This window comes from Mesoplodon densirostris, chromosome 3 (genome assembly GCF_025265405.1).
Source record: "Mesoplodon densirostris isolate mMesDen1 chromosome 3, mMesDen1 primary haplotype, whole genome shotgun sequence".
Taxonomy (NCBI): Eukaryota; Metazoa; Chordata; class Mammalia; order Artiodactyla; family Ziphiidae; genus Mesoplodon; species Mesoplodon densirostris.
Window position 1 is genome coordinate 112,793,509 of NC_082663.1, and position 23,784 is coordinate 112,817,292.

Genomic DNA, 23,784 nt, shown 5'->3' on the forward strand with positions numbered 1-23,784 from the left:
CACCGCGTCCCTGGTGGCAGCTGTCACCGGTAAGGCGAGCACCGCGCACGGGGGATGGAGCCCAGCGCCCATTGGACAGAATATAAAGGCAGAAACCTACCCCCGAAGACTGGGAGCCCGGCGGGGCGGCGGCGGGGCGCGCGCGCCGCGGCCCCCAGCTCATTTTTCCAGGAGACTCCCGGGCCCCGCGGCGCGGGCGTGACCGAGGTCCAGCTTCAGGGACACGCCCGTTACGCCTCGTTGAAAACGATCAGGTGAGCCTGGCCGAGGCGGACGTGACTCCTGGAACCCCGGCTCCAGTGCGTCCCAGCTGGCACCGCGACGTCCACCTGCCCAGCAACCGGGAACAGCTGGTCGGTGGGAGGGGGAGGCCCCGGCTCCCCTGCGGGACCGGACTGACCATGGCGCTGGCCGCGGCCGCGGCCGCTGCGGCCGCCGGCGTGAGCCAGGCGGCAGTGCTGGGCTTTCTGCAGGAGAACGGCGGAAAGGTGCGCAACTCTGAGCTGCTGAGCCGCTTCAAGCCGCTGCTGGATGCCGGCGACCCACGCGGCCGCGCCGCCCGCAGGGACCGTTTCAAGCAGTTTGTCAACGACGTGGCCGTGGTGAAGGAGCTCGACGGCGTCAAATATGTGGTGCTGAGGAAGAAACCGCGGCCCCAGGAGGGACCAGAGTCCCTTCCCTCCTGCTTTCCGAGCACCCCGGGGGCATCAGCCCGGCCGTCGAAGATCACCTCCGTCTCACAGGGGGAAACCGCTGCTTCGGGGGCTCCATCCTTGGCCTCGGCGCAGAGGGCGGTGGAACCACCTGAGGACCCGGCTCCGCCATCAGAGCCACAGGACACCCCCGGGGCTCCGGCCTCTGAGCCCACTCAGCTGACTAAGGGGCTGCTGTTAGTCCCAGCCCGGCAGGCAGGGATGCCCTCGGACCCCCAGATTACAGCCTTTGAGCTGGCCCAGCCCTCCGAGGGACTCTCTGCAGACGTGGCCCCACCGTCCATGGCACCGTCGGAGGCAGCTTTGCCCCATGCAGAACCGCCAGACCCGGAACCTGCGCCTGGGCTGATAAAAGGGCCGCCACCACCCCCTCCGCGCGCGCTGCCGCAAAAGCCCTGCATGCTGCCCGTGCGCTGCGTCCCGGGCCCTGCGGCGCTCCGGATCCGGGCGGAGGAGCAGGGCCTGCGTCGGCAGCTGTCGGAGGAGCCCAGCCCACGGAGCTCCCCGCTGCTGCTGCGGCGGCTCTCAGTAGAGGAGTCCGGCCTGGGCCTCAGCCTGGGCCCCGGCCGCTCCCCGCACCTGAGGCGCCTGTCGCGCGCCGGCCCTCGCCTGCTGAGCCCGGACACCGAGGAGGTGCCCGCCGCACCGCCGCCGTCCGCCGTACCCCTGGAGCCGGCCGAACACGAGTGGCTAGTGCGGGCTGCCGGGGGCCGTTGGACCCACCAGCTGCACGGGCTGCTGCTACGCGACCTCGGCCTGGCGGCCAAACGCGACTTCATGTCTGGTTTCACGGCCCTGCATTGGGCCGCCAAGAGTGGCGACCTCGAGATGGTGCAGCAGCTGGTGGAGATCGCGCGGCGTGGAGGTGCGAGGGTCGACGTGAACGCGCGCTCACACGGTGGCTACACGCCGCTGCACCTGGCGGCTCTGCATGGCCACGAGGATGCAGCTGTGCTGCTGGTGGTCCGCTTGGGTGCGCAGGTGCACGTGCGTGACCACAGCGGGCGGCGCGCTTACCAGTACCTGCCGTGCGGCGCCTCGTACGCGCTGCGCCGCCTACTTGGCGACCCCAGCCTGCGAAGTTCTACCGAGCCCGATGCGACCGGTGGTGGTAGTGGCGGTTTTGTGGCCCGGCGCCCGGTGCAGGTGGCCGCCACCATCCTCAGTTCCACCACCAGCGCGTTTCTGGGCGTCCTGGCCGACGACCTGATGCTCCAGGATCTGGCTCGAGGCATGAGGAAGTCAGGCTCCTTAAGCAAATTCTTGGGTGCCTCGCCCATGGCTCCTCGTAAAAAGACAAAAACCCGCAGTAGTCTGCAGGTCTTTTCAGAAATCTCCCGTCGACCCACTCCGGGGCCCTTGGCTGGTCTAGTGCCCAGTCTACCCCCAGCCACCTGACGGTTCCTGAGGCTACGGCTTAGCTGCTCTAATCGGGCCTGCCTCTCACAGTCTAAGCCTGCCCAAGACGGCGGTCCAACACCTTTGGCTCCATCTTGTTTCCAACTTTGTCCACTGCAGCCTGTTTTACCCAAGTGGGCCTACGTTTCCAGCTTCTGTCTGAAGCTTGATCTTTCTCCAGAGATGGGATTCAAGATCTCAGTGAGAGCCTCCTATGAAGAACTACAGAAGTCAGGATTGAACTTTGGAGGAAATTTGAAATTTAGGATCAAAGGTTAAGGGGCAGCAGCTGGTCTGGCCCCTGAATGATTTAACCCGATGCCTCTGCATCTATATACTCCCAAGCCAGAATTAGAGCTTTGTGTGATGATGGATTGTCAGCTTTAAGATATGTAGTGCTTTTGTAATTTGATGCTTTTATCCTGTTTTTAAATTGAAATGAGGTAAAACAACTTTCATAAAAAAAAACTTTTGAAAGTATATTTTTCCAAAATGCTCAGACATTTTCAATCTTTTGCTAAATATTTTGGAATTCTATTTAAAAAAAAAAGATGATCAAAATCTAAAGGAAATTAGTCCCAACCAACAAAACCCTTGAATGGTTATCTACCTCATTTTAGGCCATCAAGATTCCAGAGAGTCTTGAATACAGAATGTGACCATTGTGAATGTAATTAATTTCAGTTATACTGAGAATGCTAAATATTAGAAAACAAGTACATCTTGGGAGCAAAAGTGATTTAACAATGAGAGAAAAGAAAAGAGACACTTTGGCAAATACTTTTAATTTGTGGTTGTCTTTATGGTGAAATATAAACATGTGTCTTTGGCACTGGTGGCTGGCTACTTTGATATGGCATGAATATTTAATTTTTTAAAGTGTGATTTATTTGTGAATTGCACCATTGTGCCATGTTTCTGAATCTGTGGCTTTCAAACCAGCTGAGCCTTTCAGTGCAGTAGGTGAACATTCAAAGAAAAAAATGTCATAGCAAAACACTAGAAAAATCTCTGGTTAAATAGTAACAGATACAATTAAGGAGCAACTATTTTATATGAAAGCTCTGTGCAAGCAAAAGGTACGTGATATCCATTTTAAAAAGCCATCTGAAAGCAAACAACTTATTCCAAAATAGCAAATGCAGAATCTCTTTGCTCAGTGACCTTAGAGAGGGGTGGCTTGATTCATCTGTATCTTTGCTCCTATTTGTAATTGAGAAGGTTTTAAGTATTGCCAAGATTTCCCAGTTTCAACACAGTGTAATTAAAATGGCTCTTTTCCCATTTTAAAGATGTGGAATCTATTTGCTCAACCAACCTTTTTATATCATATTGTAATAATGCTCTGCTTTTGCAAATTGGGTTTGCATGTCATTAGTTATACCAAATAGTTTTTGTGGCACAGGGTACTGGGGCTCCCCTCCCATGTATGTATCAGTGAGGCCTCTGAAATTATTTAAGGCAGTCTCTCATGGAATGTTTTGATTTAAGCAATGAAATAAAGTCCCCCATTTTGTTCTTGCTTGTGTAATGATGTACTTCCCTTAAACATTCTACAGCACTTGCTACTGTATTTTGCTTTTCTTTTCACTTCTTTTCTCCTCATCCTTCTGCCTCTTTCAAGCATTCTACTATTGAAAGAATTTGGATTTCTCTGCAAAAAAAAGGAGTCAACTAAACATGGATATGGTAGCCAAAAACTGTAGGTAAATATAGGCCTGGATCTGACCTCTCCCACCTTCCTAGCTTGGAACTCTAAGCTGCATAAATTATTTCAAAATGAAAATTAAAGTCTTCTGCCTCTGCAAAAAAATAAAATAAAAGGCAGGAGGCAATAATTAAAGCAATCTCAGTAGCTGAAGGTTTAGGACAGGATAAAATATTAGAGATTTTTCATGGTAAAAGAGAGGCTTGACTGAGACGGGTAACAAAGGTCACACACACAGGTATGACCAGCTTTGAGAAAGACAAAATGTAAACCAGCAAAGTAGTAATAACAATAACTAATGTTTATGGCACACTTAAATCAGAGGAGGGTTCTTGAACTGCCAGATGAATCTTTGTGTTTCAGAAGGGTGTGCTGCAAGCCTGCCCAGTGAAGTAAAAACATTTGGCAAGAGTTTAGGATCAATAAGCCTAAAATTCAGGTGTTAGAAACCACTGCTTCTTCCTTGCAGGCTAAAACTTTCTGAAACTGTAAGTCAGTAGGAAATTACAGTTGATATGCATATGGAAAGTTTTCAAGAACAATATCTGACTAAGAGGAGGTACACCTGTGGAAGGATATTTCCAACAACTGACAAAAAAAATAGTTGTTCATTGATTAAGCTAATTTACCTGGTTAAAATGATCACAGGGAAGAGAATCACTCCTCTTAATGCGGGAAGAGTTAATTGCTGATGTAGATGTGTATGAGTCATGTCCACAGCAAGCTTTTTATTTTTATTGTTTGGCTGCACCAGGTCTTTGTTGCTGTGCGCGGGCTTTCTCTAGTTGCAGTGAGCGGGGGCTACTTTTTCATTGCGGTGCGCGGGCTTCTCATTGCGGTGTCTTCTCTTGTTGAGGAGCACGGGCTCCAGACGCGCAGGCTTTGGTAGTTGTGGCTCACGGGCTCTAGGCATGCTCTAGGCACCATAGTTGTGGTGCACGGGCTTAGCTGCTCCGGGGCATGTGGGATCTTCCCCGACCAGGGCTTGAACCCGTGTCCCCTGGACTGGCCAGCGGATTCTTTTTTTTTTTTTTTTTTTTTTTGCGGTATGCGGGCCTCTCACTGTTGTGGCCTCCCCCGTTGCGGAGCACAGGCTCCGGACGCGCAGGCTCCGGATGCGCAGGCTCAGCGGCCATGGCTCACGGGCCCAGCCGCTCCGCGGCATATGGGATCCTCCCAGACCGGGGCACGAACCCGTATCCCCTGCATCGGCAGGCGGACTCTCAACCACTTGTGGCCAGCGGATTCTTAACCACTGCGCCACCAGGGAAGCCCCCACAGCAAGCTTTTTTTTTTTTTTTTTTTTTTTTTGCGGTACGCGGGCCTCTCACTGCTGTGGCCTCTCCCGCTGCGGAGCACAGGCTCTGGACGCGCAGGCCCAGCAGCCATGGCCCACAAGCCCAGCCGCTCGGCGGCATGTGGGATCCTTCCAGACCGGGGCACGAACGCGTGTCCCCTGCATCGGCAGGCGGACTCTCAACCACTGCGCCACCAGGGAAGCCCAGCAAGCTTTTTAATACAATTGTACATTTCCTCTAAGGAGGATGGAAGCTGTTCTTTTTTTAAAAAAAATATTTATTTTGGCTGCACTGGGTCTTAGCTGCAGCACATGGGATCTTTAGTTGCGGTATGCGGACTCTCAGTTGCAGCCTGCATGTGGGATCTAGCTCCCCGACCAGGGATCGAACCTGGGCCCCCTGCATTGGGAGCGTGGAGTCTTACCCACTGGACCACCAGGGAAGTCCCTGGAGGCTGTTCTTGAGCATGTGTTACCTACCTAATGGAGACCAGGGTATGGGTAACACACATATGACCTGTGTTTACTAAGTGCCAGGCACAGTTGTAAACACTTTGCAGGTATTAACTACCACCTTACAAGGTATGCACTGTTAGTATCTTGATTTTTAAAGTGAGGAAACTGAAGCTTAGAGAAACTGTAAGTAACTTGTACAGGCCTCACAGCTAGTAACTCTCACAGTCAGGATGGCATCCTCTTGCTCTTTTCCATTACAGTGTCCTGTTGCAGAAAAGCAAGGTGGTCTCATCTCAGCTCTTTATTCATTTAGTGACCTTAGGCAAGTGACCCAAGTCTCCAAGCTCCACCTCCCTCTCTGTGGAACTGGCAGTACATATCCTACAGGCTGTGGGGAGGAAGGAACACAGGGAATGAGTAGGTAAAGTCGTCTGTGAACTGCAACACCATGCTATAATATTACCAGGAGTGCCGAGTTGGTCCCAAAGGGATATCTGGCTGCATTCCAAAACCAAATATCTCTGATTCGTGACGTTGCTCTACATGATCACCATTCTTTTACCATGTTAGTATTTGTATGTATAAACAACAACAGTGACTCTACTAGGAAAAATGTTTCCCCACAAAAGGGAAATATCACTTTATTTAAAATATCACAATGCCTTTCTTAATGCACATTCCTCTAGCATCCCCACCCCCCCTCAACTTCCAGTCTTAAACAGTCATTCAGCCTTCTGGACTGAGAGCACCCCTCCACACATGGTTTTAAAGCTGGGCCTACCCAGGACCCATATTTCCCCCCTTTTCTTTGCCTTTTCCTGGAAGAAATTATTTGACCTTTTAAAATGGTTTAATAAATAGACTCTGTCGCTCTCCAGATAGCTTTTTGCCTTGAACCTCTGTGGCTGGCGTCACCTTTCCAGAACTGCCACACCTCTGGACTTGAACCTGTGGAGCAGAGGTGGCCTCAGATATTACTGCAGGAAGGAGGAAATAAGGAAGAGATAGTGAGAGAGGGAGGAGAAGGGGAGAGAGAGAGAGAGATGTCTGGACCTCTCCTCAAGAAGGGGAGGAAAAAGTCCTCCTAGTGAGAAGTCAGTGCTGACTTAAGTTTCAAAGACAACAGGTAAACACCCATCATGACTGTCTAAACTGTAGCTAGGTTGTGACAGTAACGCTACGGGGTGGTTGGAAGGATTGCTTTACAGCATTTCACCTCTTCTCTCTGCGGTCCTCGACCACATTTGACCTAAATGTCCTCATAAGCTTCTGAATTACACGTGACTGAACAGCAAGGTAATTTGTTCCCGTGAGGATTCCTGAGGCTCACGCCAGCCGCTCGCCGAGGTACGTGGTGTGAGGAGCCGGCTGCTCCAGCCAGACTGCGCGTCGGTTTGGGCACCACGGAACCCTGCTTCCCTACTCTGTTTCCAATTTACAGTCAGAAGGTAAAAAGTGCACTAATTACATCCATATTAGGAACGGCGTGGGGGAGGGACGAGGCGAGTAGGAGAGGAGGGAGGCCCCGGGGCTGCCAGTTGCCAGGCAACAACCGCGCTCTGCTCAATCGGGGCGGGGCGCTGCAGGCCTCAGGGCTGGGGGCGGGACCAGCAGGCGGCGGCGGGCGCAGGCAGCTTGGGGAGGTGCGGACAGGAACCCCAACAGAGGCCCAAGAAACGCTCTTTTCCACCGTGGGGAACTACGTAAGGCTCTTTTTGATACTGATCCTCGAGATCAACACCCCCAGCCTCCCCCTCCCCACTCCTCATTAGCCAACGACTTTCGAAAAAAGGCCTAGTGGCAAAGGAAAGGGAGCCAACCTTCCCATAACTGGCGGGCCAGGATTTCTTTCCGACAGACACAAATGCTTAGCCCCAGCCTTCAGGTCCAACAGGGACACTGCTCAGGACAAGGCAACGTCCCTGTGGCTAGCCCAGAGGGCCTGGTAGCTGGGGAGGCGGCGGGTGGTAAAGCGTGGCTAGCAGCTTTCATCATGAGGAAAACAGTGCCCTCTGCTGGCAGTGTCCAGGAGGATGGAATTCACCGGACTTCTGGTACGGGCCCCCACCCCACCCCTAGTCTTAGTCTGTGCTGCCAATATAGAACACCTATGCTGAGCTCATTCTTGCCCTCTGAAGGAATAACGGGGTGTGGGAGGGAGATAAACTGGGGCAGGAAGGAGACGGAGGCAAAACGGAAGGACAGGCGCAGGAGTTGTGGCCCTACTTTTGTGGGCTCTCTCGATCTGGTAGAGACAAGCACAGAAGCCTCATATTTCCCCATGGCAAAAACCAGCAAAGAACCAAAGTGCAGTTTAACCAGACAATGGCAGACGCTGCTTCTCATACCTATCCCGGGCTGGGAGTGTTTTGTCTGATATACACAATTTCCACTGGCCTAATGGACGACGTTAAGTGTGTTTCTAAGTATATCACAATGGGAGAATGCAGTGGGGACTGTACAGGGCAAAAGCCAGAAATAAGTAGATTCCATCCAGAACGCGTCTGGAAGAGAGCTGCCCTGCTAGGCAGAGGATCTTAGAGCGGAGGCCCCGCCCACAGCGTTCAAAGGAGAAAAGCAAAACATAATGTTAGAATCAGCAGGAGCCCCATATGTTTTTTATAAAAAGGCACAATGTGAGCATTGTTCTGTGCTCAGTAGCGCGACTGTTATAACTAATGCTTTTGGTATGAATACGACCATTTAAAATTCCCAACCAGTTGCACTTAGTGACAATATGCATCAGAAAACGAGCCCAGAAGCAGAGATTTCTCACTTTGAGGTCTGTTGGCTTTAGATACACATACACATGCCTATTAATGTGCCCAGCTTCCAAAAATACACTGAACATTTACATGAACAACGTTCTTGTCCCTGGCCTTAGCAGCTACAAATATTAAGGCAGATTTTCAATGTATATTTGAGAACTGAACATTGATTCTATGTACACAGGACTGACACACAGAGGGGAATGTGTGCCCTGTTTCATACCACTCTAGCCCTTAACTCCCAACCTTAGCCCATACCCAAACTGGCATCTCCAGAACATAAGAAAAGCTGCCTCTGCAGCTCCTCAGCACCACCCCCACAATAATAGGTCTCCAGGTCCCCCATGACTCACCTTCAGCTCCCATCCCCCCAACTGCCCTCCTTAAGCCTGGGTGACCTAGTGGGGACTCCAAAGGAAAGGCGGATAAATTCAGTTTATCCAATTATCCAACATAATTGGAAGAGGAAGAAAGTTCTTTCTGGGTCTTGGAATGAATGTCCCCAAATGTCTAAGTGTACTCGACATTCATCAGGGTTTTAAGGCAGCAAAGCATCTGAATCCATTTTCCATTTGGGGAAGTTCCCTATCCCTTGAGTCTTGAAGGGAGGCAGTCCCCCACTTCCACTATACTACTCATGTCGGGGGCTTGGGTAAAATCCAGCAAAAGAGACCTGGCCTCAGCCAATCAGGCCTAGGCCTCCGTGGTAATAATGCAGTCACCAGAATAGTTAGGGACTACTGGTGACAGCATCTGCTTGGCCCCTCCAGTTTTCAAGCCTGTTTCCTCAGTCTTTCTAGGGATCCCCAGGCCCGAGTGATGTCCTCCAACAAATCTCTTTTCTGCTCTAGTCTGGCAGGTGTCTGTAGTTTGCAAACAAGATCCCTCCTCCAAGCCAGGCTCCAGGTGATACGCACACTTCTCACATCAATTTTTTATTGAGGGAAAAAAATGGCCATTTTGCATCTTAAGTTGAAGTGCTCCTCTGACTTGTCTCCTCTCCCTCCAACCAACCCTGACCGAAAAGGGGGAATACTGCAGACTTTAAAATTCATAAGTTAATTACCAAATAATCCGCAAGACTTGGGTAAGGCCACATGAGAACACTTGGAAAAAGTACCCCAGGAAGGCCGGGCCTGGGTCTTCCCCACCCCAAGGGAAAAGCACCGAATAAACCAGCGTCATCCCAATCACGTGGGTGAGAGGCAGGGGCAGTGCTCCTCACCCCCACACCCCTGTAACTAGATGAGGGGAGGGGGGAAGGGCGGTTTATCCGGAGGACGGGTGCCTGGGGGCCAGGCCGGCCTGGGAGTCGCAGGACGACGGCCAAGGTCGGTCCTGACTGTGTCCAGTTGGTCCTGAAGGAGGCGGACCCGCTCGTCCAGGCTGCGCTGCTGGGCCAGGACAGCGGCCTTGCCGACCAACAGGGAGCGATAGGCCCACAGCTCGTCGGCGGGAAGTGCGCGCGCCAGCACCTCGCGCAGGGCCCGCTCGCGCCGTGCCACATGCTGCTTCAACTCCTTGGCGTCTTCCTGCTGCCGCTGCAGGAGCCCCAGTCGCTGCAGCAGAGAGGCCTGGAGACGCGGGGCGAGGGCGCCGTGAGCGGGGCGAGGGTGCCGCCGCTCCCGGGAGTCTTCCAGCCGGAGCCCGCAGGCCCCTCACCGCCCCGCCCTCCCCCAGCCCAAACCCGTTACCTGCTCGTCAGGGTCGCCGTCTGCGCCCGCCCGGGCCAGGGCGCGGTGCACGCGGTCCAGGCGACTGCCCAGCAGCAGCAGGAGGCCAAGCACGCGCTCTAGGTCGGCCATGAACCGGCTGAACCGCTCGAGCTCGTGGGGTGCACAGGCCTGGCCGACAGCGGCCTCCAGGGCAGCCCCGCGCCTGGCCCAAGCCTGGGCCACTCCCTGCAGCTGCTCCTGCTCGGCCTGAAGCTCCCTTAGCGTCTTTTGGAGGAGGTCCGCCAGCTCCACCTGCAGGGAGGGCGTGGGTACTTAAGTCTGGAGGCAGGGCCCTGACTTAGCCCAGCCTCTAATAGCCCCTCCACACTCACTTTCTTGGCTTGGATGCTGTTATTTGGCTCGGGGAGACCCGGGCCGCATGGCTTGTCAGGCACAGCGTGGGTGGTAAGGTTTTCAGGCCTTGTCTCCTCCTGAGAAGCTGGCAGGTGCTGGGTGGAGTTAAGTAGGTAAGAGCTGGGGACAAAACCAGAGTTCCTTGGGTCGTCCTGCCCCAGGCTGCAGGGGCTTAGAATCCCCTGAGTCCCTGGTACCCCTCACTCACCCTGACGCAGAAGTACCAGCTGCTTCCTCTCCAGCCTCTCCACAGACTGGCCTCATTGCAGCCCAGACCTCGGCTAAAGGAATCAGCCCATCCAGCAGGCCCAGGGATGGCTCTGGGCTGGGATAGGAGGTGAGAGTGTCACTCAGAGAGGGATCCAATCTGGCCAGCTCCTGAACCAGCTCCTCGAGGCGTGGACTGGGCCATGTTGACCTTGAACCAGTCTGGCCAGTGCCCCAAGCCAGGGCAGTGTGGTCAGAAGGCCCCAGGGTATCATTGCCTGGAGGTCTCAGGGCATCACTTGGGAGAGGTTTGAGGGGGTCAGTCTCTGCAGCTGTGGGGGGATCAGTGATCAGCAGTCCAGTGGGGTCAAAGGTTGCAATGTCACCATTTGCAGTCCCAGGGGGACTACAGCATGTAGGCCTGGAGACACTCACAGAACCGTTTACCCCCTGCCAACAATCATCCGCCCTTGCAGTCTCTGGGTGCTCATGGAGGGGCTGCTCTGAGGGGATTATAGCCTGGTCAGCCCTCTGACCCAAGCCAGCTCCATATTGCTGGTCAGAGGCATGGACACTGGAAGTGGAAGAGACACTAAATCAGAAGAAGCTCTGGCCAAAGATAAATGGTGGCCTCCAACGGCCATCCACCTCCCCCACCTCACCCCCCTGGCTCCCAGCCACCAGCCAGGAGAGGGTTCCCTGCCCCTCCAGCATTTTGTAGATGTGTGTAGGAAGGGGGTATCTCACTCTGCTTGAAAGCCTGAGGGAATTCACCTGTTTGGGAGCCCCAGAGGAGCATGGGAGTCTGCAGGTGATCTCATTCTGACCAGCGGGGCTTCTTCCAGGAAAACTTCATCATCAGGAAGGGATGGGAGCCGGGCAGACACAATGCAGTTCTCTGAGGCCCTCTGCTCCCAGTCAGAGGGACTGCTCTGGGGGCCCTCTGCAGAACACACCACTGCAACTTCCTTCTGAGTCAGGAACCTGGAAGCAGGGACCCTACACTGACCACAGGGACCAGGCAGGAAGATTCTGGTTCTGCACCAGACAGACAGTAGGGTGTTGGGGGTGGGATTAGGGGATGTGGTTTGCAAAAGACAGAAGGCTCCAACTGAGGGTGAGTGGGAGGCCCTCTTCTTTCTTGAGCAAGAGCTATGAAAGCTGCCTTCCCCCAGCTTTCAGTCCCCAGAGTGGTCCATGTCTCTCACCTGGAAAGTTTGGTCTGAAACAATGGTCTGGGGGTTTCTGCTCCTTGGGGAACAGCCTGGAAAGGCAAGCAGTTGGATGAAATGTTGCTCAAGTTTTCAATCTTCTGGATGCCCCCAAGCCAAGCTTGCAGCCCCTATCTTCCATACCTGGGCAATGGGCATGACCCCTCCTGGACTTCCCCAGGGGGACAAGACTTCCCCCGAAGCGCTCCGACTCCGACCGGCAGGCCTATAGGCATTGCTGAGCCTCAAGGACCGGGGTTTCGGGTCCTCTATGCTTCGGGGCTGGGTCGCAGGCAGCCATCTGATCTGGTGACCTTCGAACTCTGCCAGCGTCCGCTGCTGCCATTCCCGGGGCTCCGGCCTGGCGAGGCCAGAGCTGGAGCAGGCCTCCCCCGAGCATTCCCCCGCCAACCCACCGCCCCGACCCACGCGATCCAGCTTTCCCGGCTCTGAGAAGCACCACTTCCGCTGCTGGTTGGCGAGGCGTCCCCTGCCGGCGGTTCCCGGCGCGGGAGCCCCGGGGCGCGCCGGCTCCGCTTCCCCGCCGGGGTGGCTGAGCAAGGCAGAGCGAGGGTGCGCGGCGGAGGGCCGCGCGGGGGCCGCGGGCCGCAGGCGGGCGGGCAGGCTCATGCGGAGCTCCTTGCGCTGGAAGGACGTCTCCCGGAGCACTCGCCGCTGCGCGCCCTGCAGCCGCTGGCGGTAGGCGGCCCTTGACGCAGGCGGACTGGGCGGCTCGGCTGCCCGCGCCGCGGCCTCCGCCTCGGCCGCCAGCGCGTACAGCAGCGGGGTGGTCTGGCGGCTGAGCGGCCCCGGGGTCCCCCGGATCTCGGGGGGACGAAGCCCACTGCGTGCGGCGGCCGCGGGCCGGGGCTGCGGGGAGGCACGAAGCCCGGCGGTGGGGGCCGGGCCGCCCCACACCACGCGCACGTAGTCCCAGTCCAGGTAGGGAAGTTGGTGGGTCCCCGGCGACGGTGTGCGCGGCTCAGGACCGCCGGAGGCGGCGGAGAAAGAGCTGTAGGCTGAGTCGGCGCGCGCGGACAGCCGCCGCAGGTCCAGGCTGCGAGTGGACGAGGCCGGCGAGGCGCAGTCGCCTCCAGGACCCAGAGCCTCCATGGCTGCGCGGACGCGGGCGGAGGCTGGCCAGCTCTGTGGGGCCTGGAAAAGCATAGACGGGGTGGTGGGTGAGGCGCTCCGGGTTAGGGTTAGGACAACCTTCTGGCACCTCCAACACGGACATGCTTACACATCCCCTCCCTAGTCTCACGACCCTTATTAGCGCTGGCACCCCCCCCCCTCCCTAGTCTGGAATGGCAAGGGCAGTAGGACCAGGGGAACAACTCTGGAGATTGAGGGCCTTAGCTCAGGGGAAGGAACTGGCGACTAGCGCATCCCCCGCTGGGGCTCTTCTGGCCCGCAGCCCCGGCTTCTACCCTGGCACCTCCTGGAGCTCTGAGAATGTACCCATGCTCCTGCCCTCCCCAACCCTGTCCCACCCTGGCTGCTTCCTGGCTGCTTTGTTAGCTTCTCCATGTGATCTTTCCCTGATAAACAATGGTCAAGAACGGTCTGAGATCACAGGGGAGACAAGAAAGGAGGGGGAAAGACCCAGGTCAGGTGGCAGGGGCAGCTTCACAGCCTTCCTCCCTCCCTCTAGGCCAGTTATGTTCCAGGTGCTTTGAATAAATATTTGTCTTGAACCGCACAACTGCTGTCTGCATTTTACAGATGAGGATACTGAAGTTCTGAAGGGGGAATGATTTGCCCAGAAGCACACAGCTGGTAAGAGGCAGAGAGCCCTGCCTGGAATCTGGGCCTGCCTCCAAGCTTACTGCAGCCAGAATCAATTTCCTAGAAGCAAACCCTGCTGAAAGCCAGTTCACCCCCAGCCGCCAGGGGCCTGAACCTCCAACAAAGCCCAGCCTCCACTATGGGAAACAATCGCCCCCATCCCTTCAAAATACTGGCAGATTCCAGGATAATATGGCCCCTGCTTGGGAGACTCTCTGCCTTTTGTCTAAGAATCACAGGCTCACCCCCTCTTTGTCCTGCCACTCTTGCTCCTCCTACAGGGCTCAGCTTAGAGGTCTTCTGACCCTTTGGGATCCCTACAGTGTCCTGAGCTTCCTGCATCACCGCACTCATCGCCCTGCATTGTGATTGTTGGCTTGCTTTGATTCCCTCTCCCCATTCCCACCCCTGAGCTTCCTGAGGACAGGCCCTGCACTTACTCATCTCTGTACCCTCGGTGCCAGGCACGTAGTGGATGTTAAGTATTTGTTGAATGACAAGGAAAGGAGCAGCCTTTCAGGGAGTAGATGGGGGTGGCTTTGGTGGAGAAGGTTGAGGGCTTCTTTGCTTCCACCCACTTTTCTCTCCCTATTAGTCTTTTTGAGAAAGGGGACAGAATGGGTGAGGCAGCTGCCACCCATGGACACTGACCAGGTTACTCAGGTTATTAGGAACCAAAAGCGCAGGCAAGCACAGCTTGGAACAGGAATGGCCAGAAATCAATACTTCCCCAGTGGCAGGAGGGGGAGCAAGGGGAGGAGCTAGGTGGGTGTGCCTGGGTCAGGGGTGAAAGCAGCTTTCAGTCTTGGGAACTGAGGGCTCCCTATGGGCTATAGGGACTTTGGGGGTGGGGTGGGGGGCGGGCTTGCCTTTCCTGAGCTGCTTGGTTGGGACTGCAGAGGAGGGTGGCCCACAGTTGGGTGGAAACTGAAAAACAGACTTATGTGAGCCTCTAGACACTTTTTGGAGCTCAGGATCACCCTCTACCCCATTCCCTGAGACCCCAGATGCTACAGATTGCTGGATAGGGCAGGTAGGGAGGTTAGCGGTGGGAGGATATGATGTTTCCTAAAAGGGCGAAGCGGTACCTCCAACATTCCCAGGAGGGGATCTCAGCTGACCTGGTACCAGAACATCTTGACATCACCCACCTGGAGGCATCTTTGTGCCCACTAAGGCCAGCCCTGCAGGTTGGTCTTCACTCAGGCTTGGGGACCATTTTTGCAAAGTAGTTTATACTCCCTGAACTTCAGAAAGACAAGAAGCTACTCTGAGTAGCAGCCCCTGGGAGGACAGTCACCTCCTCCTGGTAACCACCCCCCCCCCAGCCACCCAGACAATAGCTCTCTCTCTTCCTATCCTTCTGAACCCAGCTTGGGAGCACTGTTTACCCTGGCTCATGCCACCCATTCTTGACTTTCGCTGCATCTATAGGCATGGGTAACTGTTCTAATACAAAGATGTTTCCTCAAAAAAGGCCTTGACAATTCTATCTTATTTGTGAGTTACTGACTGATAAAGGATTCTGAGTTCACCAAATAAAAACAGCTCAAATGGATAACTAAAATGTGTGTACATTTTCTTATTGACCTTAACTTGTCTCGAGGATGCTTTTGCAGTTGTAACCCAAGCACCTGATACCCATGCAGGATGCTCACACTGTGCCCTTTGTAGAACCTGTTATGCCAGGAGGGTCCAGATCCTTTAGTGTGTTTTGGGGCCTCAGCCCAAAGAGCAAAGAGTTTTCACACTTGTCTGGCTGCAGGGAGCCTCTTGCAGTTCAGCCAGTCCTTGTGGCTGGGGGTAGCCACACCCCAGGAGCCCTAGCATCAGCATTACTGTCAGCTGTGGGCTGGGCTGCAGAGCCAGTGCCTGCATTGAATGTAAGTCCAGAAGCTAGAACTCAAAGAACCTTTTGCCAAGCCCCGTCAGAGCAGGGGGAGCAGAGTGGAATCCCTGCTAGAAAACCACCAGATTGGGGTCATTTGCAATAAACTTATCACCTGAATCAAAGAGCAAGAGAGGAAAAGGTTCCGTGTTCAGAGCTAGGGGCTGGGGAGGTGGAGGTGCCGGTCCCAGGAATGAGGAAGCTGAGACGGGGACTAGCCAAGGGATCCAGTGCTCAGTCTGGGGCCTGTGGGCTTTGCAGTGTTTGTGGCAAGTCTGGCAAGCAGGCGGTAAGTTGAGATGTGTGTCTGGACCTCAGGAGAGAGGTTGGACCAGGCAAGAAAGCAGGCCCAGGTTTTTAATTAGAGGTTCGTGGGGAAATCCACGAAGACAGCTTCCAGTGGGTAAAATCACACAAAGGCAACGGAAGCAGATCCAGGTAAGGTGACCAGAAAGGCAGACAACCTCAAATTATCAACAATGATCAGGAATTAAATCATATCTTTCCCAAAGGCCACCTCACGTCTGACCTCTCTTATGGAGAGGTTGTCCAGGCCACCCCACCTGGATGGTCTGGCAGGGAGACTGCCGCGCTGCCTGCATGGCAGTCTCCCTGCCGGACTGAGTTTCTAGGTCCTGGGCCGTGTCTTGAATTCCACCACTCCAGACCAGGTCTAGAAGGGCAGGCATTTTGGTAAGTTCTGTGGCTCTCCCAGTTCCCTCCGGCACCCCATTCTCCCGGCCTGTCAGCACCACAGCTCACGTCGCGAAGCGTCTGCTCTCAGCTCGCTCCCGCGCACACGTAGAGTCTCCGTAGACTCTAGCTCTGTGCCACGGTCAGGAAACCCGGGATGCTGGCGGCACTTGGGGAGAGGAAGCCGCGGTGGAGATCGTACCACATACCTGGGGCTTCAAGCTGAGTCGAGGCGCTCCAGGGAGGAAAGAGGCGCAGGCCTGGCGGCCACAGGGGGCGACAAAGTCACGCGGTGCGGCTGGAGAGCGAGGCCTCGGGGACGCTGGGAGAGCGGATGGCCCCTGGCCGGCGCATTTCTCGGCCTTTCCTGTTGGTTGGGTTCACCGTCGGGGAAGGAGGGCTCAGAACGCGAGGAGGGGACCGCGCGATCGTGGACCGGAGAGGCCAGGATTCCCCAGTGGCTGCGCGGTCGAAAGGCGGGAGCCGGAGGTTGCAGGGTGAGACCCCACTGCGTGCTCGGGTCCCCCGGGCGCGCTCCCCAGCAGCTCCCGCTGTTGCCGGCTCTGCGCCCCCCACCCCTCTGCGAAGGGGCCAAGCGCGCAGGGCCTTGACTCGCGCAGACCAGACTCCGCGCGGAGCCCAACCCTTCCAGACCCAACGAGGCGCGGGCTGCTCCGCGGCGCCCCAGCCACCCCACCCGCTCCTAGCGGCGGGGCTCGCCCTGCCGCCCCCGGGAAGGGCGATTCCGCCGCCCACTCCCGGCCGTCCGGCCCCCCCGGCCTCACCGAGTACCTGAGCTCCAACCCGAGACGCGCTCCCGGGCGCCCGCGGCCGCGCGGTGACATCAGAGTCCCGGCCTCGGGCTCCCGACCCCACCTCCAGGCTCCCGCTGCCGCGGGGGAGGCGCCACGTCCGGCTCCCGGGGGCGGGAGCGCGGAACGGCGGCGCTGCCCCGGGAGCCGCCCGCCCCTTCGTAGTGTCCGCTTGCGGGCCTAGACCTGGGTCCAGGGGTTGGACGCTCGTTCCCCCGCCGGGCACAGACCTCTTGCTCCAGCTGAAGAAGCTGGAAAGTAGGGGAAGGGCCACCAAGGCGCTCGCCCGCCCGCCTCCGCCCAGCGCGTTCTTACCGCCGGTAGCGCGCGGGCCCGAGCACCGAGGGTCCAGGCCACCCCTTCTGTGGGAAAGCCCAGGCCGGGTGCCCACATGAGCACCCCATTCCTTTCAGAAAGTTTGGCCAAGTAAGCAGACCCGCCACTGTCCTTGTCCCTCTGAGTACAGTACAGTTCGGATGCTAATGCATCATCCCTTGACCAACTGTCCCTCCAGATACTCCATTTCCAGAACTCTTCCAGCTCTTTGATTCCCAGTGTGGGCTCTTCTTCTCCCATGTTTGCCCGTTTTCTTTTCATTTCTCCCACTAGCCCACATAGTCTGGGCCCTTCTGGCCAGCCACCTGAAAGGGGAGGGAGAGGAAGGGAAGGAGAGGGGAGGCTCTGCTGACGTCTGTGTTCACTCCTGCTACCCTCAGTGGGTCCTTTAGGTGCTGGACTATGCGTATCCCCTGTGGCCTCGATGGGATTTACGCCAGCCATAGAGTCTGGCTCTTGAGATTTTCACCTTTGGGGATCTCCAGGCTCCAAAGAATGCTCTGAATTCATCTGCCACTGTGCATTCCTCACTGCTCTGTCCTCAGCCTTCCTTGCCCCTGCTTTCCAAACATTTATCCTGTGGATACTGGCTCTGCCAAGAAATGCTCCCTCCCTGGAAGGGGCTGGGGGCCTTTTGCTGGGCCTTCAGTGCTCGTCTGTCTTGAGCCCCAGCTATTGCTGTGGCTGCCCTCACTCTCCCACAGAATCAGCATGCCTGGGGGCAGGGACCATATCCCCCTATATTTGCATCCTCGGCTGACAAGGTTTGTTATGGTAAAAACCAGGACCCAGAAACCCAGACCGGAGGTCAAGGCTGCCACTTTCTGGGGGCACTAAGAGCCTGGGGAGCTCTGAATGCTTGGGTCTTCTAGGGGATGGAGGCCACAGGCACCTGAGCCTGGCTTCTGATTGGCACCCTCCTGGCTCTGGTTCTTCTTCAAACACCATCCTGACCCAGGCATCAGCTTCAGCTTGAGCTGGAGCTCTGGACTCTTAAGACAATGGCTCAGAACTTCTTGGCTTTGAATACCTGCCCTTTTAAGATCCTGATCCGCATGGTTGGTCTCAGAGCAGTATTACAATAGAGGGAATACAATCCAGCAACCAAAAGCCAATTCAAAATTGTTCAAGATTTTAATTTATATTTTTTTAAAGTTTTTTTTTTTTTTTTTTTTTTTTGGCGGTACGCGGGCCTCTCAGTGTTGTGGCCTCTCCTGTTTCAGAGCACAGGCTCCGGACGCGCAGGCTCAGCGGCCATGGCTCACAGGCCTAGCCGCTCCGCGGCATGCGGGATTTTCCTGGACCGGGGCATGAACCCGTGTCCCCTGCATCGGCAGGCAGACTCTCACCCACTGCGCCACCAGGGAAGTCCCTAAAAAGTATATTTCTTGACAACCATGAAGTGGACACAGTGTCCACAGCAATTCTTGTTAACCCGCTCCTCCTCCCGCCCCCTTATTTCTTTTGCACACGCTGCAGAAACTCTCTGCCTAACTCCTCCAAAACTGAAATCCCGCCCACCCACTTCTCTGCTTGCCTCTTCTTCTCGTCTGAGAAAGAGAAAGCAGTCCCTGACATCTGGATGTTGGCCTGGGACTATCAGTTAGACCTTGGTGTTGTAGAAGTTGATCTGACATTCACAGCCAAGGCCTTGGAGTTCTCCTGTTGCACATAAACTATTTCACAGGACATCAACATCGGACAAGGCCATCTGTAACCATGATGGGTCAAGACAAAAACAAGACCATTCTGTAATCATATCCAAACACAGACAAACCATGAACGTTGTCCAAATCCCCAAAATGACCAAATGTCTTTCTATCCTGGATAATATGCGAGTGCTGTTTCCTTGCCAATTGCAGCTTTAACTTTGCTTTAGTTATTCCTTTTTCTAGATAAGATTTAAGGTACCTAATCATAGAATTACTCTTGCTTCCCGACAGCATCAAACACTGAGAAAAGTCCTGCTTCTTTAATTCTCTCCAAAATCACTAATACAAGCCCAAATCCTGTAAGTCCTCTCTAATGCCCTCTTACCAAAATGCTCCATGGTTCCCCATCCTGTGTGTTCCCCTCACTGTAACAAGTAATACACTCCATTTTTTTTCAACTATAGGTGTGTTCCTCAGGGTCTTTGACTGGAGGGCATTTCATTATTGCAAAAGCCCAAAGAATTTTAGAGGGGAGGAAGGGGACGAAACTGCTGCGAAGTTGGAGTCTCCTTTAGTGGTGGCAGTAGTTGGGGAGCAGGGGCCATGGAGAAGATGGACACGTGCACGTATTAATCATGTTTTTCTACTACATAAAAAGACATGCCTGTGCCCCTCAGTATCTCAGTACTTTCCCAGGCCTGGGAGAGTTCAGCTGACATTATATGGGTCAGAGAACCACCACCCAACCTAGCCCTTCCTCAATTTCACAAGTAAAATAATTGTAAATGGGAAAGCCACTAAGTTTTGGGGTTGTTTGTTAAACAGTAATAGATAACTGTAAGAGGGTACGTAAATTTTCAAATTTGGTTAATCTCAAATTTCTTACAATGAGTGTGTACCAATTTGTATCCCATTAATATATATGAGAGTGCCCATTTTCCTACATCCTCACTAACACAGTACATTATCAGACTTTTGACCTCTGAAATATGAAAGGTGAAAATAATATGTTTTAATTTACATTTCTTTTTTATATATAAAATTGCATATCATTTTGTACATTTAAAGCCATTTGTATTAACTTCTGTAATCTGTTAACTTTCTTTGCCCATTTTTCTATCAAATTATTGGTCTTTTTTATTGACTTGTAAGATCTCTTTATATATTAAGGCAATTAACTTTTTTTTTTAATATGTGGCAAATATTTTCCCAAGTTTGTATCTTTTGACTTTGTTTGGGGTAGCAGTGAATTTATAACCTGTGGTTGAGGCAAAAGATGTTTCTTTCTTGTAGACAGTAACTACATAGCTGTCTTGATAATTCAGAGACTGTCATGTATAGGTTAAAATACACTAAAGGCCAGAAATCATTCAACAAATCATGTTGTCTATTTTTGGAAATCCAATAAAGCACGAAGCATTGTTTTTACACAAGTGTCTACTTAAATGATAAGTGTTCCCTTAGAGCAAGTTTGTTTGCTTTTTAATTATGCACTGAATTCACCACACTTGTTCCTATAAATAGGAAGGCAGCCACAAGAAAAAGTACAGGGAGAATGGAGCACCCCCTCTTCTATGGGGGCATCTGGCAGGAAGGCCTCTGGGCGAGCCTGGGTAGGGACTGGATGTCCCAGGGATTGAACCGAAGTTCCCTTTGAGATCAGCAGTTCCCGGGAAGGAATGCTGGGCTGTCACATTCCTACTGAGTACACATATATCACCTTTTCCCTACAGACACTGGGTGACTCCTCAGCCTCTGTTTGATTTGGCCATAAGAATTCAGCTTTTCTTCTCTAGCCTGGCCCCAAGCTCCAGGCCTGGGACCATTCCATTCTCCTGGTCTTCCCTCATTCAGATGTTACCGACACATCCCTGGCCAAGAGACATTCAAGGAGATAGCTGGATGCAGGCCTCTCTCCTCTTCTACCTACTCCAGTGGACTCAAGACACGTAAGTGGTAACCAAGTGAGCTTTTCCACTTTGCTTTGCTGGCCTCCCAGGACCCAGATGGAAAATGTCTCTTATGCTTCATTTTGGTCCCCAAGAATAGAAATAAACTCAAGACTATGAACAAGACCCCCAGTGGCATCCCCAGGGAGGGCAACAGCTGGCTCAAGCCTGGGAATGGCCAAACTGCCCCTTCTGTGTTCAGGCACTAACAAAGGGATGAGATGGTCTCCAAAGGCCCCTCTCCTAAAACTGCCTTCTGTTTGAGCTAAATCCACCAGGTCTCTGCTCACCAAGGAGTCATCTGATCAGCATTTGCAACGGGAGGCCACTCTAACTCTAGAGCTCTGGGCCTCGGGCTGCACACGGAAGCGTTAGTGCAGGATTGGGTCACAGCATGCCACATGTACGTGGGATGGATTTTGGTCATTGGCTATGGAAGCAGATAATGCATGTTCTTAACATTCACTGAGAAAATCTTGCTGATTTTAACTGATGTGTCTGGTCAGTTACTCACATGGAAGAGACTTTGTTCTAAAACCTGAGGGTGCATATGTCTGTCATCCATCATGGTTCATGAGTTTTTGGGACCCTGCCAGGAGTGAATGTGACAACACACACACACATACACACACACACACAATCTAGTTGGCAGCTTTTTGTGCTTCAAGGGAAGCATTGAGAGAAGCTTAAGAAAGGAGGACAGGGAGCTGTTCTCCAGTTCACTGTATCCCAGGTATAAGAAAACCAGCAGTGAGAAAGCAAGCATGAGTCCACAGCCTGGCAGACCTGAGTATGAATGCCAGTATGACCCTGGAGATATCCCAACCTTCCTGAACCTTCATTTCCTCATCTGTAAAATGGATACTACTATATGTTTGGCAGGTAAAGATTAAATGAGATTTCATCAGATATACTCAGCAGTGGGCTTACAGGAGACCATCAATAAGTGGTGTTAGTTATAATTCCTCACTTCAGCTTCTCTTGTAGGGAAGACAATCTTGACTAAATTCCAGCCTCAATTTTATCTCTAAGGATTGGTTTATACACCAGAGGTCTCCAATGAGTGTTGGTCCTCTCCTAAGCTTTGCTTACTGCTCCCCCAGACAGGGCCGTGGTGGGCATCTGAACTCTTCCTTCCTGGGGGAACCCACGTTGTGTAGGTCTTGGGGAGACAGAGCCCCTCCTCCCACTTGAAAGCCAGCTTGCCACAGTGCAAGCCTTCAGACCTGGCTTGACCAATGTGATGCTCCTGCCAGGGGCTGGGACTCTCATGTGAGTGACATAGTGATGTAGGGACAGGTGAGAAACCATCAGTAGTTGGGGGTGTGTATGGTGGTGGTCCTAACCTGTCTCCTGATCTTGCTATACAGCCTCCTTTGGAGGAGGAGGAGGAGGACCATAGGCTGGTCCTCCTGCCTTTTAGTTAGTTCTGTGGGCCACCAGACCTCCTTCCAGTGCATCCCTTTTTTGAGTTGCAAGAGCTGGTTGCTGCTGCCTGAACCTAAGAAGTTTCTGATATAGAGCCAAGACACCTTTTAATACTGGGATGCCAATGTTAGACTGGAGGAAAATCTGGGCAGACTTGGGTGTTCAGAGGTACTCTTTCCTTGGAAGAAGCAACCGCTAGGCAAGAGGGCAAGAGAGATCTCCCATAGCTGCTCTGGGGCTAAGGGGATGCAGTCCCTGCCCTTTGATGTGTCTGGAGATCCTCTAACAAGGCTTACACAAGCTCAAACCTAGCAACTCAGGAAACAGGATAAAGCAGCACAGGAGAAATACAAGGCAGGCAAGTTCCTGCTTCAAAGTCATACATTTGCTATGAAAATGAAAACAAGATTTCCCTTGATAAACATAAAATCAAAGACAAGAAAATTTGGAGATCGGTTGGTTGCTTTTTCCTATTCCTACACTAAAGAGAGTTGACCTGGATTCTACCTGTTTTTTTTTTTTTTTTTTTTTAAACACCAGCATGAACCAAAAGACTAAGCTGATGTCAGGCCAAGGTGGGCCTGGCTGGAGACCCTGAAGCATAGGCTCCCATCCCATAGCCACCCCCCAATAGAGGGTTAGGCGTATGCTGAAGCTTCTTCTTTTCTTCCCTTTCCTACTAGCAAACGCCTGTGGGAAGGACCCATCGTGACGCTGAGTTATACAACCCTTGAACCAAGTGCTGCCTCCTCGGTGAAACATCCTTGTTATCCCTATAGGCAGAGTTCATTGTTCCCTCCTGCACCTAACATTATATTGTAGAATATATACTCATTTACTTGTGTGTCTGCCCCATAAAACAGATTGTGAACTCTTGAAGGAAATTACCATGCCTGGCAGTACCAGGCTCAGAACTACTATCAGTGATTGTTGAATGAATGCAAGTGGGAGACCTGACCCCACGTGAACATCTGAGTCACTCCTCTTTTCTGTGAATTCACAGCTGGTAGCAACATCCTAAGGATAGCCTTGGTCCCCAGGACTCAGTGATTAGAGTGTGTGTGCACGCTTTAAAGTTTACCTACAATTCTTGTTTCACTTTCTCCTGTTGGCGGTTTTAACTAAACGATGTCACTTACCATATTAGAAGGGGCTACTTTCTTTTCAGAGTAGACTGCTTCAGTCACTCACTTGAGCACAGCAAACAGAGGTCTGGGAGCTGCTGCCATGGATGGAAGCAAGGATTTCTAAGAGTTCATTTGGGTTTTCAAATCCTTTGCACTGGTTCTTAGAAGTAGATTAATAATCTTTACTAGTGATGGCAATAAGTCCTAGTTCACAGTCTGTGAACAGAGGTTCTTTTGGGAAATGTAGTAGTGCCTGAAAAGAATTAAAAATGAAGCCAGGGCTT

The 23,784-nt window shown here is 53.3% G+C and overlaps 3 protein-coding genes across 7 annotated transcripts; 2 read left to right on the forward strand and 1 right to left on the reverse strand.

Annotated features, from left to right (window-relative positions):
• Positions 1-401: 401 nt before the first annotated feature.
• SOWAHA (sosondowah ankyrin repeat domain family member A) lies at positions 402-2,111 on the forward strand. The gene has a single exon (XM_060091927.1). The coding sequence runs from the start codon at positions 402-404 to the stop codon at positions 2,109-2,111; it is 1,710 nt and encodes a 569-aa protein (XP_059947910.1).
• Positions 2,112-7,431: 5,320 nt separating this feature from the next.
• Positions 7,432-17,158, reverse strand: SHROOM1 (shroom family member 1). 5 transcript variants are annotated; one of them, XM_060093348.1, is made up of 9 exons: positions 16,989-17,158; positions 16,406-16,563; positions 11,972-12,982; positions 11,825-11,880; positions 11,391-11,654; positions 10,618-11,190; positions 10,388-10,529; positions 10,035-10,307; positions 7,432-9,914 (listed from the first exon to the last, which is right to left on the reverse strand). In XM_060093348.1, the coding sequence occupies exons 3-9, from the start codon at positions 12,938-12,940 to the stop codon at positions 9,582-9,584; spliced, it is 2,610 nt and encodes an 869-aa protein (XP_059949331.1). In that variant the 5' UTR covers positions 12,941-12,982; positions 16,406-16,563; positions 16,989-17,158; the 3' UTR covers positions 7,432-9,581. The 5 variants fall into 5 exon arrangements, with proteins under 5 accessions (XP_059949331.1, XP_059949329.1, XP_059949332.1 ...); XM_060093346.1 differs by having other exon boundaries at positions 16,406-16,657; XM_060093349.1 differs by having other exon boundaries at positions 11,391-11,600; positions 16,406-16,657; positions 16,989-17,157.
• Positions 14,674-23,516, forward strand: LOC132486834 (uncharacterized). The gene is made up of 4 exons (XM_060094392.1): positions 14,674-14,805; positions 16,253-16,693; positions 20,851-20,945; positions 23,057-23,516. The coding sequence occupies exons 1-4, from the start codon at positions 14,674-14,676 to the stop codon at positions 23,193-23,195; spliced, it is 807 nt and encodes a 268-aa protein (XP_059950375.1). The 3' UTR covers positions 23,196-23,516.
• Positions 23,517-23,784: the final 268 nt, after the last annotated feature.

Excerpts from the sequence above, each read along its gene's own strand:
- SOWAHA (XM_060091927.1), top strand. The coding sequence starts at position 402 with ATGGCGCTGGCCGCGGCCGCGGCCGCTGCGGCCGCCGGCGTGAGCCAG.
- SHROOM1 (XM_060093348.1), bottom strand. The coding sequence starts at position 12,940 with ATGGAGGCTCTGGGTCCTGGAGGCGACTGCGCCTCGCCGGCCTCGTCC. Across the intron at positions 11,191-11,390 it reads CCTCTGGGGCTCCCAAACAG|TGTCCATGCCTCTGACCAGC; the intron begins GTGAATTCCCTC and ends TTCCACTTCCAG. Across the intron at positions 10,308-10,387 it reads ACAGCATCCAAGCCAAGAAA|GTGGAGCTGGCGGACCTCCT; the intron begins GTGAGTGTGGAG and ends CCCTCCCTGCAG.
- LOC132486834 (XM_060094392.1), top strand. The coding sequence starts at position 14,674 with ATGATGTTTCCTAAAAGGGCGAAGCGGTACCTCCAACATTCCCAGGAG. Across the intron at positions 14,806-16,252 it reads CACTAAGGCCAGCCCTGCAG|CACCACAGCTCACGTCGCGA; the intron begins GTTGGTCTTCAC and ends CCGGCCTGTCAG. Across the intron at positions 20,946-23,056 it reads CTCCAGTGGACTCAAGACAC|CAAACGCCTGTGGGAAGGAC; the intron begins GTAAGTGGTAAC and ends CTTTCCTACTAG.